At 36.2% G+C, this 20,447-nt stretch overlaps 1 protein-coding gene and 1 non-coding gene across 5 annotated transcripts; both read right to left on the bottom strand.

The window, feature by feature from the left end:
• Positions 1-100: 100 nt before the first annotated feature.
• On the bottom strand, positions 101-16,937 carry Smim8 (small integral membrane protein 8). 4 transcript variants are annotated; one of them, XM_048806308.1, is made up of 3 exons: positions 16,831-16,937; positions 6,945-7,101; positions 101-228 (listed from the first exon to the last, which is right to left on the bottom strand). In XM_048806308.1, the coding sequence occupies exons 2-3, from the start codon at positions 7,077-7,079 to the stop codon at positions 109-111; spliced, it is 255 nt and encodes an 84-aa protein (XP_048662265.1). In that variant the 5' UTR covers positions 7,080-7,101; positions 16,831-16,937; the 3' UTR covers positions 101-108. The 4 variants fall into 4 exon arrangements, with proteins under 4 accessions (XP_048662265.1, XP_015354671.1, XP_015354663.1 ...); XM_015499185.2 differs by lacking the exon at positions 101-228 and adding an exon at positions 4,809-5,210; XM_015499177.2 differs by lacking the exons at positions 101-228; positions 6,945-7,101 and adding an exon at positions 9,117-13,469 and having other exon boundaries at positions 16,831-16,879.
• On the bottom strand, positions 3,196-3,299 carry LOC125616008. The gene has a single exon (XR_007346601.1). It is a non-coding gene; the product is annotated as a U6 spliceosomal RNA (small nuclear RNA).
• Positions 16,938-20,447: the final 3,510 nt, after the last annotated feature.

Below are 20,447 nucleotides of genomic sequence, written 5' to 3'. Positions count from 1 at the left end.
TAAATTTATTCTCTTGAATTCTGGAGGTCAGAATCCAAAATGAGTCTTTTAGGGACATTTCTGGTTCCTTCTGGAGGCATTAGGGGAGAATCTCTTTCCTTGGTTTTTCTAGCTTCTGAAAGCCATCCACATTCCTTGGGTCCATGGCTTTGGATCATATTGCCTTTTTCCTCCAGCTTCCCTGGTGATATTGATTCCTCCTCTGATCTTCTGCCTCCCTCTAAGGACCTTGAAGATTATAATAGTCCCATTGAGGTAATCTAGGATGATTTCCGTATCTCAAAATTCAAAGCTTGATCACATCTGCAAAGTCCCTATATATAGTAACATATTCACAAAAGGCATCAGAGATTAGAATCTGGACATCACTGCAAAGGAGGAGAACATTATTCAGCTGACCACATTTTGTTTAAAATTTTTTTTTAAAGAATGAATTTTTAGCCGGTTGTAGTGGCATACGTCTGTAATCCCAGTGGCCCAGGAAGCTGAGGCAGGAAAACTGTCAAGTTGAAAGCCAGTGTCAGCAATTTAGCAAGACTCTGTCTTAAATTAAAAAAATTTAAAAAGGGTGGGGATGTGACTTGGTGGTAAAGAGTCTTTGGGTTCAATCTCCAGTATCCAGCTCCCCAAAACAAACAAACAAAAAAGAATGAATTTCTTTCAAGACCAAGGTAGTTTCTTATTTTTTTCAGGTTATTTATAAATGTGATGCTTTGGTGACCTGGCAATAAAACATTAATATCACAGTATCTTAAAGGAAAAATTAGTCCATAAGTCAGTATTCAAAATGACTAAGCCTGGTTTTTAAAATAACCTAGCTAATTAATTTGTACCTATAATTTTAGAAAAACATTTTTAGAAATTCTGACTATTACAAACATCTGTGCAACCTGATTATACTAAGTGACTAAATTTTTAAAAGTTGTCCAACAAAGTAGTACACAGCATCTACCAGGCAGGACTGATCTTGAATTGATGCCATCAATGAAATTAATTTCAACAATAGAACTCCCATAGGACCCTGGTGAGAACTAAATGATTTACCCCGGACTAAGGTTTGTCACAAAAGTTACTGTGGAGAAAAGGCTCTGCTCTGCTCTGAGTTCTCCATGATGTATAGAATAGCAGTTTTCAAGCTGTGCTTAAGACTGTGTTCCTCCATTTTATTGTATGTGTTCTGGTCACTACTGTGATCAATTGGTCACTCGGCTACCTCAGTCCTGGGGAGTAGAGGCATGGAGTCAACACACAGACACTGGGAGTTTAGTGAGAGCTGGCAGGTGACAATCGTAATTGAGTCCAACCAGCTCGTTTAATGCGGAAGTGATTACAATTGATATAGAATGCATCTTCCAATCATACATAAGAAAGCAGGTTATATAACATCTAGAAACCAATCATCTTATGATTAATGTAGCTGCACTATGAGGAAGCTCTAAATATTGCTATGCAGTGGAAGGCAGATTGAAAGGATCATTTTCCCTAGGGGAGGGGACCTTATGAGTTAGGGGTTTCATGCCCTGAAGCACCTAACTCTCAATTTCCTGGCCTTGTAGCTTGGCAATGCTAACTTCAAGCACTGAGGATGTGGTTACTGACGGCTCACTAGAGCAGAGTGCCCCTGCAAGTATTCCTGTCAGGCCTGTATGAACGTAGGTTTTCCTAGCACTCTGAGCTGCTCATAGCTGCTAGCTGCAAACTGAAAGTTATTCCAACATTTTATAAAGCAGTAGTTTGCTATAAACCTTTCCATTTTGAATTTCAGTGCTAAGGTGGAATGACTTTACACCTTGTTTGTGTACGTAAACAACCACCATCTGCCCAGCACAACCATAAGACACAAACTGATGTTAATTGGGCCAATAAAAATGACTACCTGTGAATTTTTAAAATTTATCAGAAGTACACAGATGCATAGGCATATTGAGCTCATATAGAAAAAAACAGGCCCATGAGCTTATCAAACATAGCAGACCACTGAACGATGAAACCTCACTTGAGACCCATAAAAACAGGAGCCCCCCACAAAACTGAACATGATGGCACCCTGATCCTGTTACTCACTCATCATGAGCTTTGCTCAGGAAAATCACCAGAGTGAAGAATGTCCAAAGCTCTGTGCTCTGGCTTTAGCAGAGTGTGGTTTCTCCTGCCTGTGTGGACCATGAATACTCCAAGCTTACATCTCAAACTGACACTGTGAAACTGCCTTCATCAAGATCTTGACATAGAATAAGTTCCTGTGCATTGACATGTATGTGCCCTGAACAAGTTATTTGGCTGGTTCATTTTCTTATCTACCTATAGTAACTCTTTGCATTCATATCTTCTGCTCTGCCTTTGCTTTCAGTTCAGCTTCTGGTCTTAAAAAAAAAAAAAATATATATATATATATATATATATATATATATATACACACACACACACACACACACATATATACATACATACACACATAAATATGTTTATATACACACATATATACATATATGTATATACACACATATACATACATATATATGTAAATTATATAAAATTAAGACTGGGCCAGGCTCTATGGCACATGCCTGTAATCCCAGTGGCTGGGGAGGCTGAGACAGGAGGATCAGGGGTTCAAAGCCAGCCTCAGCAATGGTGAGGTGCTAAGCAACTCAGTGAGACCCTGTCTCTAAATAAAATACAAAATAAGGCTAAGGATGTGACTCGATATATATATTTGTCTATTTCTCATCTAGATATATATATCCCTTTGAACTCAGATTCCAAAGCACTGTAAATATCTTCCTCTGACTATCTCATATCCCATTCTTAAACACAACTGACTTTATGATAAAGAGGCTTCTTAGTGCAGTAGGTTTAATAAACTTAGTTTTGTTTGATCAACAATTTGTTCTGATAGTCTTGTGGGGGAGTTGGCAATTAATAATCTTTTTCATATTTTTGTTCTAAAATATTGGGATTTTTTTGTATTTAAGACTCAAATATCTTATGTTTAAGGGCTAATATAACTACTTAATTATTACATGGATATTTATACATAAGAGGAGTTTAATATGGTGAAAAGATTCCCTAGACTTTTGGAGCAAGGACATCCAGGTTCCTGTCCTGAGAATTACTGGGGATACTGGGTAAATCTTTTAAATATTCTTAGCTGGTTATCTTTTTTTTTAAGGAGTAAAACATAATTTTAATCATAAAAATATGGAATGCTTCACAGATTTGAGCATCATCCTTGGGCAGGGGCCATGCTAATCTCTGTATCATTCCAATTTTAATATATGTGCTGCCAAAGTGAACACTCAGCTGGTTATCTTAACTGTAAATTGACAGAACTGGACTAGGTGAAGTCCAATGTTCAAAATCCTATGACTATTTCAAAGGTACTTTATTTGGGGTTGTTATGCCCATTCAACTGAAAATGAATGAAAACATCAATACATTGCCTTTGACACTCTGCTCACACAAAGAATGATATAACCTGTAACCAGCCTGTAGGAAGTCTTATAATTAGGTATTCATTCCTAAAACTCAGTGTGATTCTTCCCTCACAATAATTTTCACAGCTTTGTGCTTGACTGTATCTGTTGCTACCCTGTTTCCTTCACACAGACATGGCTTAAGGCTGCATAATATATAGTTTTGTGGCCCTTCTGGACTGCGATAATTGTTCATCCAAGTAATATCTCCCCTTATACTGAATGTGAACTTATTTTCTTGAATCATAAGACTTCTAAAAGATGGCAACATGACAATAAGTACATAAGCTAAAAACAGAAGAATCCTAGTTCTATGACAATCAAAATACACAGAAAATCAAAAGCAAAAGGTATTTAAATTAAAAGGCATTTGTACCATATAAGTGCATTTTAAATGATACAAAGTATACTATATGGAGAGGTATAGCAAAGAAATATTTAGGGCTTAGTGATAAAGATTTAATTAGATCCATGTAGATAAACACAAATTGCTATGTTCTTTAACACCTACAAATTCAGACATAACTGCATCTTTACATATCTTGCAAAACCTGAAGTGCTAGAAATTAAAACCAATGTGATGAAGACAAACTGCCTGTACTATTATTATTACTTGGTAATAACAAAAGAAACAAAACTTCAGGGATGAAATTTACTGCTGAGCCCCAACTACAGTAATTTGAAGAAAGGGGCAAATATCTAACAATGAAACAGGTCCAGAACCTTATTAGGAAGATTAAAATTATATAAGGAAGCCTAGTATAGTAAGAAAACCTTGTCTATTTCTCATCTATTGAGTAGTTCTAGTTTTAAATAACTAGAAGAATACTTGGTCTTGTGCTTATAACATCATAGAAACTAAACAAGCAGCATCTAGTTATAGTCAAATAAATACCTCATAACCTTTTTTTAAAAAGAAAAATTTCAATTACTTGGTATTATTCTCTCAATCATTATTTTAGTAACTGAGGGGGATATCTTTTTAATTTAAATACAATTCTGAACCAAAAACAGTTGAAAATGAAACCAAAATACGGAGGCATCTGTGACTGTGAGAACTATTTGTCAGAGTCAAACTCAGTTTTCATTTCTCATACCTTAATGTTGACTTCAGGATTTAAAGTTATGATTTCTCTTCCTTACAAATACAGCTTCTATGCCATGTAGAACATGCACATTTTCTTTGCATGCAACAGAACAAAACAAAGCTCTCATAATAGCTACAAAGCACGACTCACCTTAAAACATTAAAACGTCCATGCACATTTAACAGCACTGAGTACTTTTATCACACAGAGCTCAATAATTAACAAAAATGACTCTATCCTCAAGTCTTTTTTTAAAAAGAGGATTTAATAAAAGAGAAATACTCAGATGCTCTTTCTGTGGAAAGAAAATAAGACCGTGGCTGCAGCTGTATGGGGATAAAATTTACTGCAGTCATTTGGCTACAACTGCTACCTTTTCTTCTCATTAACATATTCTAGAATAAGAAATATGATTCTGTACACTCGCAAAGTTTTCATTTGAAGATTTCAGAGCCTTTAATAAAGTTCCACTGCAGTAACCAGCCCTTTAATCCCATTTAGAAGTTTTTCTCCTCATATAACTGTGCCCTTCACTATCAATTGCTTCATAGAGGTCCTTTTTATTCTCTTGTGTTGCATGTAGATAACCAATATAAGCCACACAAAGTGAAAGGGTGACCAATCCAAAAGCCATTACAGGTTTGTTCTGTCAAAGAAAAAAAAAATATAAAGTCTCATTAGGACAATAATTTGAGGAGATTCAGCTGTCTGTTGCACTCTCCTCTTGACACACCAAGTCTTTGTTACCAGGCTAGCATTCCTATGGCAATATTTCAATTATCATTTACTCAATTATTTATTCAATTAGCTTGACTCTTGTTTACAGATTATAGAAGATTCCTGCTTCTCCTCTCTACAGCCTGGACATCTTAGATCTCCACCTTCAGGAAGTTGACACGTGAGAGAGGAGTGAGGCATGGACATTGGTCTGGTACAAAGTCTTCAGTGGTATCTATGTGATGCAAAGAAGTTGCTTAAATTTATCTTGTCCAAGTCTTTCCACTTGCAAATCTCATAGTAGCTTATTTAATTAGAAAGTGAGGAATGAAGAACACAAGGTGTTTTTCTTGCCCAAGACATGTATAATTGTCAAAAAGCCTTTTATAACCTATTTTAGGCATAGAAGTAATAATAATGTGCACACTTTTCTGAGAGCCTAAATTTAGTGACTGGAACAGATATCATGCTGTTATAATAACTTTAATGTACTAGTGGAAGACCTAAGACCATAGAAGCAAAGCAATGTAGCCTTGAATAAAATAAAATAAAATAAAAAACTTTTAAATACAGGAGTTTCCAGAGTAATGTTTTGTCTATTAATATTTTGGGCCCATGGCTGACAGTATATAACTGAAACTCTGAAAAGCAAAAACTCAGATAAGGGGTAAGGGGTGACTATTGCACTACTTCAAATCATAATTGCTAAAGAATAAGAGTTAAAGTTTTTGACTTGAATGAATATCTTTTAAAAAGCTGCAAGCTCAGAGCAGTTTAAATTTGCAATTCTTGAAATTCTATTGGCAATTTAAAAAACACATTAGTTTGGTCTTTAAAATAATCTTTCTTAATTTAATTAAGTTGACCTATTTAGCTTTAAAACAGCTTACATTGGCAACTGCTATTAAAATTCTAATCAGATTTAATATAATTTGATTTCATTTACTTATAAAATAGAATTTACATTTATTTAAAAATAAAATTCATCAATCAAATATATTCATTAATTTACAGAAGAATATAAAAGATTTTCTATCTCCATAACAGCGTGCAAATGTATGGTTTGGATTTTTTTCACAAAATGTAATATTGCTTAAATAATGATTAATAAAAGCTGGAAATGCAGTAAGAACAATCAATTTCCATTTTTGACTGTTTCAAATGAAGGTCTTATTTACCAAATAGTACATGATCAAACTATAAGAATTACCTTCAGGCTGGGGTTGTGGCTCAGTGGTAGAGCGCTCGCCTAGCACAGGCGAGGCCCTGGGTTCAAACTCCAACACCACATAAAAAAAAATAAATAAAGATATTGTGTCCTACTACAACTTTAAAAAAAAATAAATAAATATTTTTTTAAAAAAAGAATTACCTTCAAAATAGTGCAATAATTAAACCAGTATGTTATCTTGAGAAGCTGATCCATTAAAATAATCATTTTCCATTAAAATTTTCAAATGCCCTCAAAATACTTCATTTTATCTGTGTATTTATACATGAAACAGGATTTAAAATTTTTTTTCACTTGCTTTTATTCATAGAGAGGACTTACTAATTGATAGAAAATTTCCATGATAAAATCAAATGCTACAGAAAAAGAACTTTCCATTTAAGATAGCCTAATTAAACATAAAGTCTTATCCTGGATTATGTATTATCTTACAGGCTTAACGAAGAGCTCTGGATTCACAGCTCGAAATAAGGTCGTCGTGCGTACCCCTCTGAGCCCTGGATTTGGAAAGTCTTTCTCTTTGGGTGATTCCTTTTTAAGTGTTGGTGGCTCAGGAGCTGAAGACATCTTGACTAATGCGATTTATTACCTAAAAATAAAGTAATACATTATTCCTTCATACTTGTTTCTTTGATAAACCTCTTTTAAAAAATATTTCTTATACAAGCAACAATAAATGTTGGCAAGGATGTGGAGAAAAAGGTACACTCATACATTGCCAGTGAACTGCAAATTGGGGCAACCACTATGGAAAGTAGTATGGGGATTCCTCAGAAAACTTGGAATGGAACCTCCACTTGATCCAGTTATCCCACTCCTGAGTATATACCCAAAGGACTTAAAATCAGTATATTATAGTGACACAGCCACATCAATGTTTATAGCAGCTCAATTCACAATAGCTAAACTATGGAACCAACTGATGTGCCCTTCAATAGATGAATGGATCAAGAAATTGTGTTATATATACACAATGCAATATTACTCAGCCTTAAAGAATAATGAAATTATGGCATTTACTGATAAATGGATGGAACTGGAGAATATTATGCTAAGCAAAATAAGTACCCCAAAGAACCAAAGGATGAATGTTTTCTCTAATATGTGGATGCTAATTCATAATAAAGGCCGGGGAAAAATAGAGGTAATTTGGACTAGACAAAGGTGAGTGAAGGGAGGGAAAGGGGCATGGCGGTAGGAGCAGAATGAATTGTACATTACCCTGTGTGCATATATTATATGATCTGTATAACTCTACATCATGTACAACAAGAAGAATGAGAAGTTATACTCCATTTGTGTGTGATGTGTCAAAAATGCATTCTACTGTCAGGTATGGCTAATTAGAACAAATTTAAAAGGTCATTCTTATATTCATTTAAAATTTTTTTGTAGATGGACAGCATGCCTTTATTTATTTTTTTATGCAGTGCTGAGGATCAAACCCAGTGCCTCACACATGCTAGGCAAACATTCTGCCACTGAGCTACAGCCCCAGCCCTACTCATTCTTTTTTTTGAATTCTAGGTATGCATCAAAAGTGATTGTAAGTAGCACTTTAAGTTTGGTTTGCTAAAATGGTTATTACTATTATTTTTTCATCTCTTAAACCCCAGTAAAGTGGGCAGAAGTCTGGAGAATGGTTTGTTGGTCTGAGTCAGACCTGTTATAAGAAGTCAGGGCTGGGGCTGGGGCTCAGTGGTAGAGCACTTGCCTAGCATGTGTCAGGTACTGGGTTCGATTCTCTGCACCACATATAAAATAAAGGCATTGTGTCCATCTATAATTAAAAAAAGAAGAAGAAAAAGAAGAAGTCAGGGCTAAGGGAAAGAGAGGCCAGTGGGTAATCCATTCCTTTATTTACTCTTCTTTTCATTTTTTTCTCACCTTAGCCCTTCCACAGCAATCTGAGGGAAATACTATAACATTCCTTTGCTTAATATCTCCTACAGCTTTACCCCTGGCCTACTTTCCCCTCATCCTCTGCCTTTTTCCACTGGCCCACCCAAGCAGAAGAGGAAGCAGCTGTTTCTATTCACTCCCCCTCTGTCCTCTGTTGCTAGGTCCTCTTAGCAACTCCCTGGAAGGACATTCTCTGCTATGTCCTTAATCTAAATATCCCTTCATCTCTTGGCTATTCTACATTTATCCTATTAAATTGAAGTGTGTCTTTTGTCCTAGCTGGAATAGTCAACAATTTGAGAATGTTTATCTCTTCCAGGCATCATTCCTGCCATTTAATACTGGGATAGTGGTGGTGGTGGGAGTGGGGGTTTGAAAGGGAGGAGGTTAAAAAAAAAAAAAAAAAAAAAAACCTTCCCCAAACTGAAATTAATGACAATAAAAGTCAATAAGAGTCAGACATTCACATTTAAGTCGGGCACAGTGACTCATACCGGCTCGGGAGGCTGAGATAGGAGGATCCTGAGTTCAAAGCCAGCCTCTACAAAGGCAAAACGCTAAGCAACTCAGTGAGAGCCTGTATCTAAATAAAATACAAAAAATAGGGTTGGGGATGTGGTTCAGTGGTTGAGTGCCCCTGAGTTCAATCCCTGGTACCTAAAATAAAAAATAAAAATAAAATTCACATTTAAACATTAATTGTTGCTTTGTACAAATATTCTTTATTAAGTCTTCTATTTTATACACTTTAAAAGCAACATTTTTTGCAACTTAACAGTCTTGGAGGAAATCAGGTGCTTAGCTTTTCAAAACACTTTATGCTGCAATGCTCCTGAAACATTAATCTATACCACTTAATAGGGTAAATACCTCATAGAAACATCTGCCTGAAGGGAAGGGATTCTTCACTTTCTATATTTGCAAAGGCTTTAGATCATTGTTGGCTGTTCTATCTCTTGGTCCCCATACATGTTATAGTTATCATTGCTGATGTCATCATCTTCTCACCATCATGGCTTTCTGGTTCCATTTTTAAATAAGTGAGAATCCCTGTAGCAATTTCATGTACTGCAAACACTTGGGAAATAAATTGCTATTTGCAGCCATGAAGTCTTCAAAATATAGCTGTTTGGGGATACCAGAATCAGTAGCAATTTAGAACTAGGATTGGTTCAAATACCATGTTGAGTTGGTATCTTTTTCCAGGTGTACCTCAGAGGTTTCCACAGGAATTATGCCTGTTAGTTGCCAACATATTACTATTGTACACGATTTTACAGACCACTGGGTCTCAACAACCATGTCAATGGTTTGCTTCATGTTGATGTTCTCAGCCTTTTTCTTTCTTGTCTAAATTTAGTTATTCCTGCAACTGGCTCCAGTAGCAAGCTTTTGCTGTGTGAATAATCCCGGATTTGAAGGCTGAAGAATGGCTGTGCAATTCAATGGGAAAAACTCAACTTAAATTCAATCCAAGCATGGAAATATGTTGTAGGCAAAGCGATTTGTTAACCAGCAAGAGGATACCGCATTTTGTTCCTTTCATTCTCTTGTCAACTTAACTCAGCTATTCCCTACTCAGCCATTCCCTAAAAAAATGTTATTATTTGGGCATGTGTGTTGGCTTGTTAATTACAGGAGAACAAATGAACAATTCTGAAGCAATGGGGGTTAGCTGGCTTGCCAATGATGAGTGGTCCAAAACACTCTATAGCAGAATATAGCGACTACCAATCTGTTAACTTCCTTTTAAAAGATCGTCTCTATCATGAAGCACAAAAGAAAGTCACAAACTGGTAGAGTATACCTGTTTCATCAGCGTTTAAAACACCATTCAAGCTGTAACCAGCAATTGTTTGGTCTTTGTTTTTAAAATTTCTCCTACACACAAATTAATAATTTTCTGGAACACTGTTTTCTTCACTACAGACAACTTCTGAAGCAATTCCATAAAGCGCCTAAAATTTGTTCAGTCAGCTGAAACTTACTATGGCCAAGTTAGTAAAAACCTGAGGCATTATGTTGCAGAAATAGTACAATTAAATGCTCATTTCCTGCATGAACTTCTTGGTTACTACCCAAAAAGGACCCACATTCAACTCTGCTTTAGTCTTAAAATATTTTTAAACTTTCTCTTCAATCTTGGCTCAATCTTTAAAAATAATGGACAATGTAGGGGGAATGATGCTAAATATCTTTGCTATTTCTCCTATCTTGTGACAGCAATCTACTGTTTCCACTATCATCACTCTTCTCTTCTAATGAAAACTCATGAAGTGTTTCATTTGACCCCTTTGAACCTTCCTATCATGATGATAGGATGGAAGATGTGACAAATGTGTTTAGAATTTAAGTAACAAATACTGGCCACCAAGTGCTGAAGCCAGATATCGATGATGTTTCTCCTTGTATTAAAAAGTACACTTGAGGGGCTGGGGATGTGGCTCAAGCGGTAGCGCGCTCGCCTGGCATGCGTGCGGCCCAGGTTCGATCCTCAGCACCACATACAAACAAAGATGTTGTGTCTGCTGAAAAACTAAAAAATAAATATTAAAAATTTAAAAAAAAAAATAAATAAAAATAATAAGTACACTTGAATAGGAATGTTGGGGAAAGAGAAAATTCAAAAGGAAGAAATTAATGAAGTGTAAACAGCATTTCAGTCCACCAACAGGATATATCTATAAGAAATATTAGGCAGGAAATGATTGACATACGGCCGTACTGTTAGGATAGAATCAACAGGCTCAGTTTACTACTACTAGGACATTAGATAAAAATACGAGGAGAGGGAATGCAGTTGTGACTCAGTGGCAGAGTGCTTGCCTAACATGTGTGAGGCCCTGGGTTTGATCCTCAGCATCACATGAAAATATATTGTGTCCACCTACAACTAAAAAAAATTTAAAATACTAGGATGGTCTAAAAAGGCAAATTTACAAAGGCAAGGCTTTCTAATCAGCAACTGACACAAAGGGATGAAACAGCTCCATGTCATTAAAACAAAGATATCCTATAAAAATGAATTACAGTTGTTCATGGGGAAGAAAAACAAGGTAATAAGGGAGTAGGTATGGAGAGCACATTATTATAGAGCACAGAAGAGTCCTCAGAGCATAGTTTATCGTGAACACTGTGTGGATGGCAATGACAATGTGTCAGGAATTCAGAGGGGAAAACACACACACACACACACACACACACACACACACACACACTGGTTACAGCCAACAAAAATTTCACTACAAGTTGAATATCCCTTATCTGAAATGCTTGGGACCAGATGTGTCTCTGATTTTTTCTAAATTTTGGAATGTTTGTATACTTAATAAGATAGGGGATAAAACTCAAGTCTAACCACAAAACTCATTTAATACTTCATATGTACCTTATCACAGACTGAAGGTAATTTCACATAATACTTTAAATAATTTTATACATGAAAAAGTCTGTGTCCACTGACCCATGAGAAAGTAAAGGTGCCACTATCTCAATTACCCATGTGGACAATTTGTGGCTATTTGGCATCACCATCATTCCACTCTGAATTCACGTGCTACTAGAGAGCAATCATTTTAATATATTCATTCACACATAAGTGCTTAACAGGAAAAAACAGTACATACAATTAATATAGTGAAGAAGTAATATGTTCAAGGTAACTAAACAGCACAGTGGTACCAGCTGTTAAACAATAGCAGCTTTCAGTTCCCACCTGCAACATTGTTTGATTAAAAGGCTGTTGTACACTATTTTATTTATTTAGGTGAGAAGAATCATCAGAAGCTGTTGAGGGACCAGGCAGTGGCTCCTCTAGGGATGAGGAGGCATTGTGCTGGGTGGCTTTTTTAAAAGTTTTCTCCAGGGTTGTCTGCCTCATTAGCAGCAGTTTTTGTCTAAGAAGTCTCTCTTTGATTTTATAAACTGACATGATTTCTTGTTCTGTTATGAATGAACGCTGCTCTAGACCTTTAATAAGCCCATCACACAGTCTGACCATGTTTTCCACAGGCATTTTCTCTGCAGTGTTCACATCCCCTTTGTCATCACTATTATCACATTCACCTTGATGCAGAACCATTTCAGGTATTTCACCATTGGTCAATGAATGAACAACTGGAGCTTGATTATTGATACGAAAAACTTTTTTGATATCCACTTTTTCAATAAATTTCTCTGTTGCTTTGTTATTAGCAGCTGTTTTATCACCACAAATCTTTAAAAATGTAATACCATGTCTTTTCTTAAATTTCTGCAACCAGCCTGTTGAATATTCACAGTTTCCTTGAATTTTCAATTCATTATGATAGATCTTTGCTTGTTTCATGATCAGCATACCATTCAGTGGCATGTGTTCATTGCGACGCTGACGGATCCACTCTTTCAACACACGATCAAGATCTTCATTCTTAGCTTTATGCAATGTTTTTCTATTTTTCATTAACTTTGGTTCATCACTTTCAGCATAGAACTTCAGCAGTTTATCCTTCTGTTTCTTCAGGTCATATATGGTGGTCATTCCAACACCATACTCTTCTGTAAGTTGTTTCACACTAATACCACTGTCCAGTTTTTCCAATAGCTTGACTTTCTGTGCTATAGATAAACATAAATGCTTCCTCTTTTTCTTATCATTGTTACTCACAGGGACATCTGCAGGCCTTTTTGACATTTTCAATAATATTTTTACACTGTAGAGCAAATAATATGCAAAAAACTACTGCTAACAACGCATTTATGTCTTGGCCCCATGTGGAACATGCTGGGGAATCTGCTGTTGGCACAATGGGCCTGCACACGTCATTTTATAACCCTCTGAGGGTGTGCTTCTGTGAGAGAATCTGGGTGTGTGGAGAAAAGGTATATTGCAGCTGAAGACAAGGAAGGTCTTATTTTCCTTGGGGAAGCTGAATAAGCTGAGTTGTATACCTGTGTCTTGACTGCAAGCTGTCATATGAGATTAAGTGTGGAATTTCCCATTTGAGGCATCATGTTGGCACTCAAAAAGTTTTGAATTTTGGAGTATTTCAGACTTTCAGATTAGGGATGCTCAACCTGTATTTTAAAATTAAAGGGATGCAGTAATGTTTAATATCATGAAATTCAACCAATATGAGATGTGTCTATTAAAAAACTATCTGGGGTTCTAACTTGAATTGTAATGGCTAAATTTCAGTTACAAGATTCCTTGATCTTCTTTTTCCCTTAGAAGAACCTAGTTTTCCTTCATAAAGAATCAAGGAAATAAGCAATCAAGGTAGCACTTATATTGCAACATCCATATCCAAATTCTTATTAATAATACATCATTTATGTTAAACTAAATTCTTCACTAGAAATAACAAAGAATATGTGGACTGGGGCTGGAGGATAGCTCAGTGGTAGAGCACTTGCCTAGCAGGAGTGAGAGGCTAGGTTTGATTCCCAGCAACCAACACACACACACACACACACACACACACACACAAAAAAAAACACCTGGACTGGAAACCCACATGTATATTTTTAAAAATTTAATATGCTACAATTTCCATTGTTTTTGATATTTTCTGGAGTTTATGAAAGTAACATTTTTCATTTTTAGCATTCTTTAGTAAGAAGTAAGACATCTCAGTTTTATGGTCCTTTCTCCTGTTATGAGCCAGAAACTGAAGATGTTACAATTGTTCTCCCAAAGTTTTCTAAACTTATTTACACATCAAATACATAGTTATATGTATAAAAATACATTAGATTATTTTTAAAATGTCCTGAACTTATTTATACATCTAATACAGAATTCTTTTTTAAAAAATATTTTTTAGTTATAGGTGGACACAATACCTGTTTTAATTTTATTTTTGTGATGCTGAGGATTGAACCCAGGGCTTCACACATGTGAGACGAGTGCTCTACCGCTGAGCTACAGCCCCAGCTCCTACTACAGAATTCTTAACACTCAGATTACTGAGGTCATAAAGAATATCATAAAGAATTTGTTATATGTAGTTATAAAAAATTAAAAGAAAAAAATATTTTCCCATAAGAGAAGGTTCTTCTGTATTTCTGCATGTGCCTGGCCCACAGAACTGTGTATATGTGGGAATTCGAGATGTACTGGTTGAATAAACAAGTGTGCAGCATGAAAAATCTCAGTTGATTCTTCACAGATGTATAAATCACCAGGATTTGGGGGGAAAACAAAGTTCTATATCAACAAGCAAACTTTTAATCTTGAAGTAAAAGCAGACTTGCTATTTTCAAGTGCAGAACTAATGTTAAGTTCCACTTCAAAAAGTTGCACAAATTGTTAGCTAAGGCCAGGTGCAGTGACACACACCTGTAATCCCAGCAGCTTAGGAGGCTGACGCAGGAGGATAGAGATTTCAAAGCCAGCCTCAGCAACTTAGCAAGCCCTAAGAAACTTAGGAAGACCCTGTCTCAAAATTAAACAAAAAAAAAAAACATAAAAAGGGCTGGGGATATGGTTCAGTGGGTTAAGTGCCCTGGGTTCATTCTCTGGTACCAAAAAAATAAAATAAAATAATTGTAAGTTAAAAGCACAGCAAGAACTGACATTACCACTCAAGTGAACTATACCTAAGACAAAACCAGTTAACATCAGGCACACTTCCATCAGAACTTTCTAAGTCTTCCCATCACTTTCTCCAACTTCCCCCCAACACACACACAAGTTAGTAGCGCTTATTTGCATATAACCTTAACAAATATTTAGTTATACTCCCTTTTATAATCTGTTTATTTTGAATTCAGATTTAAATGGGGGAATCACAAAACACACACACACACACACACACACAGGATAGCAGGAATGATAGAAATTTGACATTGCACCACTCCTAATTAATTTGGTGACTAATTTGTGTGCAGGACCACTTGCAAAATAATAAATCAAGCACTACTGACTGCACAATCTATTCAGGTGCACTTATTCTTATTTCTTTTAGAAGAATCAGGAAATTTTAAAATGGACAAAATATTTTATTGGGAGTATAAATATATTTTAGTTTCATATACCACGGTATCTTAATACTTAAATAACTTGATGATTAGTACACATGAGGAACTGTATTGTAAAAAAAAAAGGAGATAAGACGATATCTTGATATCTGGGTCAGAACAACTTAAAAAATAATTTCAATTAGTACAAACAGGTTTGGGACAATCAGAGGACTTTATGGCTTGAGGGAATTTAGCACAGCCTCAAATTCCAACTTTACCACTTCTAAACTGTGATTTTGAGTAGGTTTCACTTCTGATTTCCAGACTTCACCTTTATGAAAGCAGTAATACTGTCTATTGCACAGAACAGATGCGAATTAAATGTATATGAATTAAATGAAAACATTTTTTAAAGCATAATAGATTTTAGATTTCCAGAAAAAGTTACTACTGTCATCTTATCCTCCATCCTCCTTTAAACAAAGAGAAACCCAAACTCAAAGTGATTGCCTCTTTGCTAGGAGGGTGGGACTATCCAGGTCACCCCACTTCCAGCCCACTCATCACCTCATACCATCTCACTTTAGACTTGAAAGAAAACATGGACTTTGCATCTGTGAGTTACTAAAACAACATTTGTAATAATAAAAAATGGGTCCTATATGTTCTTTGCAATGTAATTTTTTAAAAAAATCTCTTTCTATTTCTTGAATTTACTGTACCTGAAAAAAGGAGAAATATTTTGACAAGGGCTTGTTGCAGATATCCTGAAAAACCTATTTGGCTTCCACAACCCCAGACCAGATTACAGGTTATATTTAAACAAACAGAGTAACAGGTACACAGGTTTTTGGCATGAGTTTATGTAAAGCTTTGTCAATTGGATTTTGAATATAAAATTTGTTCTTTCAAGTAAAATTAAATGTACATTTGATGTGAGGCTTACTTTTTTCAATGTTCATTGATATCGGTATTACTGGGCAATCTTCTGACAAAATAAGTTAAAATTCCATGGAAAGGCTGCCCAGAAGCTGAGAACAAAGTAGTACCTACACTTCCGTTAATTACTTAGGACCTACTCAAAGACAGGTGCATTTGAAGCCTCCAGGAGAAACTGCAGTCAATTAAGTTCCAGACTCTGTACTAGGGGATTGAATACGCACAGCTACAAAAGAAAAGGGGATCTTGTGAAATAATAAAACCACACTCCCCTAAATGAGAGAGCCTGGTGAGCTGGGACTCAAAGAAACCGCAGAGAAAGTCGCAAAGGTCTGGGAAATGGGCTCTATGCGGCCGCGTATGTCCGAAATACGGCGTGCGGGCTCACGTACTCCCGCAGCGGAAGGGTCGGGCTGCCTGAACCAACTCAACCAAGTACGCGGCACCTGACAGTCACACTGGAAAGAAGCAGCGGCCCTGCCCATTCCCAGCCAGCGTCCCTCCACCCGGAAACCCACCACCACCGCTCACCTACCGCGGGGTCACCCCTTCTCAGCGCTTGCGACTGCTCGGCCCCCTGCAAGAGAGAGAAGCCGAGCGCACTCGACCCGGCCCACGCTACAGCGCCACCTACATCTCGGAGGCTGCAGTGCTGAGGCGCAGGGATAACTAGGCTCCACCTGCCCATGCCTCTACCTGCTGAGATTGACCATGCCACAGTGGGGTTTGTGGGCTGGAGTTTTGCAAGGGACTTTTCCCCCTCCCCCCCTTTTCTCCTGTTGACCTGTCTTCAGCCTTCCAGCTTCAAATAACCTTTCCATTTCATGTTCATGTTTTCTACAAATAATAGGAGATCATCGCCAAGAAATATGTGTTTATTTAATGAAAATGGGGAGTATTACAAATTAGAAAAGAAGAATTAGGTCTAGGCTCTGTCTACCCTTACTTTAAGGACAGAGTAATTTAAGTGTACAGTTAATCCTCTGCCGTTTCTGTTAAGGCCTTCAGATTCTTAAACATACAAGATTATGCAGTAATGATTAAGATAACAAGATGGATAGGGATGCTGGTTTGCTCATCCTTGTTAATGCTTACATTTGTTAAATTTTGTTTTAGTTGTAGATGACACAATACCTTTATTTTATTTATTTATTTTGTGTGGTGCTGAGGATCAAACCCAGTGCCTCACATGTGCTTAAGCAAGCACTCTACCTCTGAGCCACAACCCCAGACCAGATTACAGGTTATATTTAAACAAACAGAGTAACAGGTACACAGATTTTTGGCATGAATTTATGTAAAGCTTTGTCAATTGGATTCTGAATATAAAATTTGTTCTTTTAAGTAAAATTAAATGTACATTTGATGTGAGGCTTACTTTTTCAATGTTCATTGATATCGGGTATTACTGGGCAATCTTTTGACAAAATAAGTTAAATTTCCATGGAAGAGCTGCCCAGAAGCTGAGAACAATATGCAAGGATACAAAGCATTGTGCTGCATCATCAACAGACCTAATTTTCTCCTCATCCTTAGGGTTCTCCTCACTAATATACAACTTGCCAAATATCAATATGGAAATAAAAATGCTATTACAGCATGACCAATCCAAAGGGATCAGATGAAAAAATAAATGAGACATAAGAAAATATAAGGAAAAAGCATCAACTGTGGTAAAGACAACAGAAAAAAGCCTAACTTGTAAGTTTCATGGATACAAATACAATGCAAATGATCTGAGTAAACAATAATTCATTCCATTTTATGATGCTTTCAAGAGATTACTTTGAAGAGTGATGCTGGTCTGGTTACTTTCATAATCTTCATTTTGGGCACAACCATAAATATTTAATAATACTTAACAGAAGATTTTATATTTAATGGGATTGCATAAAGCAGAAGTTTGTCTATGTGAAAACATTAAAATTGATCAAAGATAGCTGTTGTAATAATTAGTGGTTCCTAAATGTGCCCTGAGATGACTATAATGGTCTGGGTTCCTTCCCAAGAGATCTCTGGTGACACAGGTGATTTTTTTTTCCAGGCAAGCATTAATGGTTGACTTATAATATCTAATAAAAATCACACATTATCAGTGTTTTGTCAAAGGCAGATTTTTTAAAAAATATAAATGCTGCCTTTTTTAAAACCATCAAAGTAGATGATTTATTAATGTGAGCCAAAGATATCTAACTCCCTTGAATAAATTAGTTGACAAATGTAAAAATCAAGCATGTTGTGGTAATTTTAAAAAAATAATCCCAGTTCTCCCCAGTGCCTGTGTCCACACTCTCCATACCCTTACCCATGCCCTCCCACTCTGACTCTGGGTTCAGTCTTGTATGGCTAATACAATATTAGCAAATGTGATCCAAAAGAAGCTATAAAAGCACTTGAACTGGTAAGCATGCTCCAACAAACCCACTGAAGATGAAAGATACACATACCAAAGTCAAGATCCCATTCCCCAAGCCTCTGATTCTGCCAATCTGGATTGTAGCCTGAGAATTTCCATTTTTATCAAGTTCTTGGGTGATGTTGTTGCTCCTAGTCCTCAAACTGCATGTTGAGAACCGTTAACCTACATGATAGGGCTTTTTTTTTTTCATTACTTTTTATTAAATAATTTCTACTTTGAGGAAAGGGATGTAGAATATTTTAACTCATCATAAGAAAATCCCCTGAAAATTTAAATTTAGGATCCAATGAAGCTTCTAACAAAACAGACAAAACAATCTTTTCTGATGATTGAGATTTAAATACAATTGGTATTAATATAAATCCATGGATTATTATCAGTGTAAAGACAATTGATCAGGACAATTTTATTTGAATATCTTGCTATTTATTCTGAGAAGGCATTTTCCAAGAATCACAAAAAAATACAGATATTTTAGGAAAATTAGAAGATGTATTCTAATTATTTCTAACTCCATTCATTCAGGGTACAAAACAGTTTAGTTACTGAGCGGCATAAATTATAAGAAAGTTCTTTAAAAGTTCTAAAAGAGGGTCACATAATGCCTCAAACAAAGCTACAAAGTCTCAAGTTCAAATAATAATAATAATAATAATAATAATATAATGATTTCCTTGTCTTCTTTCCTCCCTTCTTCTTCATGGGGCTTTCCTCAAGTCATTTGGAAGTTGTTATACAACAGATGACATACAAGGCTTGCAGTAAGTGTTTTTATTCACAGCAAAGCTGTGAAGGCACCACATTCAGGTAAAATGGGTGGTAAGCTTTTGTGCCAAATTAAAGTAAGCTGCTAAGTTAAGTGCTTTTCTTGATTAGTGACAGCATTTGTTAAAAATTCACAATGAAAAGACTGAAATCTCTGGAGGAAAACAGTCTCACATGGTAATAAGACTTGCCAAACTTCTGCCTCTCTCTCCAAGCCACTAGGGATGCCCTGTCTCTCTTCCAGTCATATCTAATTATTTTGCACAGTTTCTTTCCGTAAGAAGTAGAACTCTGACAGGCAAACAGGCAAAAAACGCTTTTCCATTAGCCCAAGAAAGCCTGATGAAATAAGATAAACTGGCTCAGGTACATTATAATGGAAAGTAAGTGAATGAGACAAAAAAGGTAGTAGGATTATTCAATTGTGAGGGATGATTTTCTTTAATATTGTTGATGCATTTATTTTCAATAACTATATGTTATAAACTGGTATGCTGTCCTGCATGTTAATCAACTTTTTGTTACAGTAGGAAAGATTTATTTGCTCACAGTTTCAAAGGTATCAGTCCATGGTGAGTCGGCTCCACTGCTTTTGGGCTGGTGGTGAGGCAGAACTTCACAACAGGGAGCTCATGGTGGGTCAAAGCTGCTCAATTCACGGTGGCTGGGAAACAAAAAGAGAGGGGAAGGGGTGAGCGGGTTGAATACCCCCAGTAATCTAACTGCCTTTCCTGATTTCCACCTCTTAAAGGTACCACCCCCTCCAGATAGCACCACAGACTGGGGACTAAGACTTAAACACATAGGCTATTTGGGGATATTCCATATCTAAACTATAACACCTATTAACCATTTTTTTTACTTCGATTACCATGTATTGGTTCTTTTCAACATTATGTTTTACAATTCATCTATATCAATGCATTTCAGTCAATTGTTTGTTTCCTTTGCTATATAATATTCTATTG

The sequence above is a fragment of the Marmota marmota genome, unplaced genomic scaffold (genome assembly GCF_001458135.2).
Source record: "Marmota marmota marmota unplaced genomic scaffold, marMar, whole genome shotgun sequence".
NCBI lineage: Eukaryota > Metazoa > Chordata > Mammalia > Rodentia > Sciuridae > Marmota > Marmota marmota.
The sequence above is the reverse complement of the archived record's forward strand: the minus strand, read 5'-3'. Positions and strand labels throughout refer to the sequence as shown.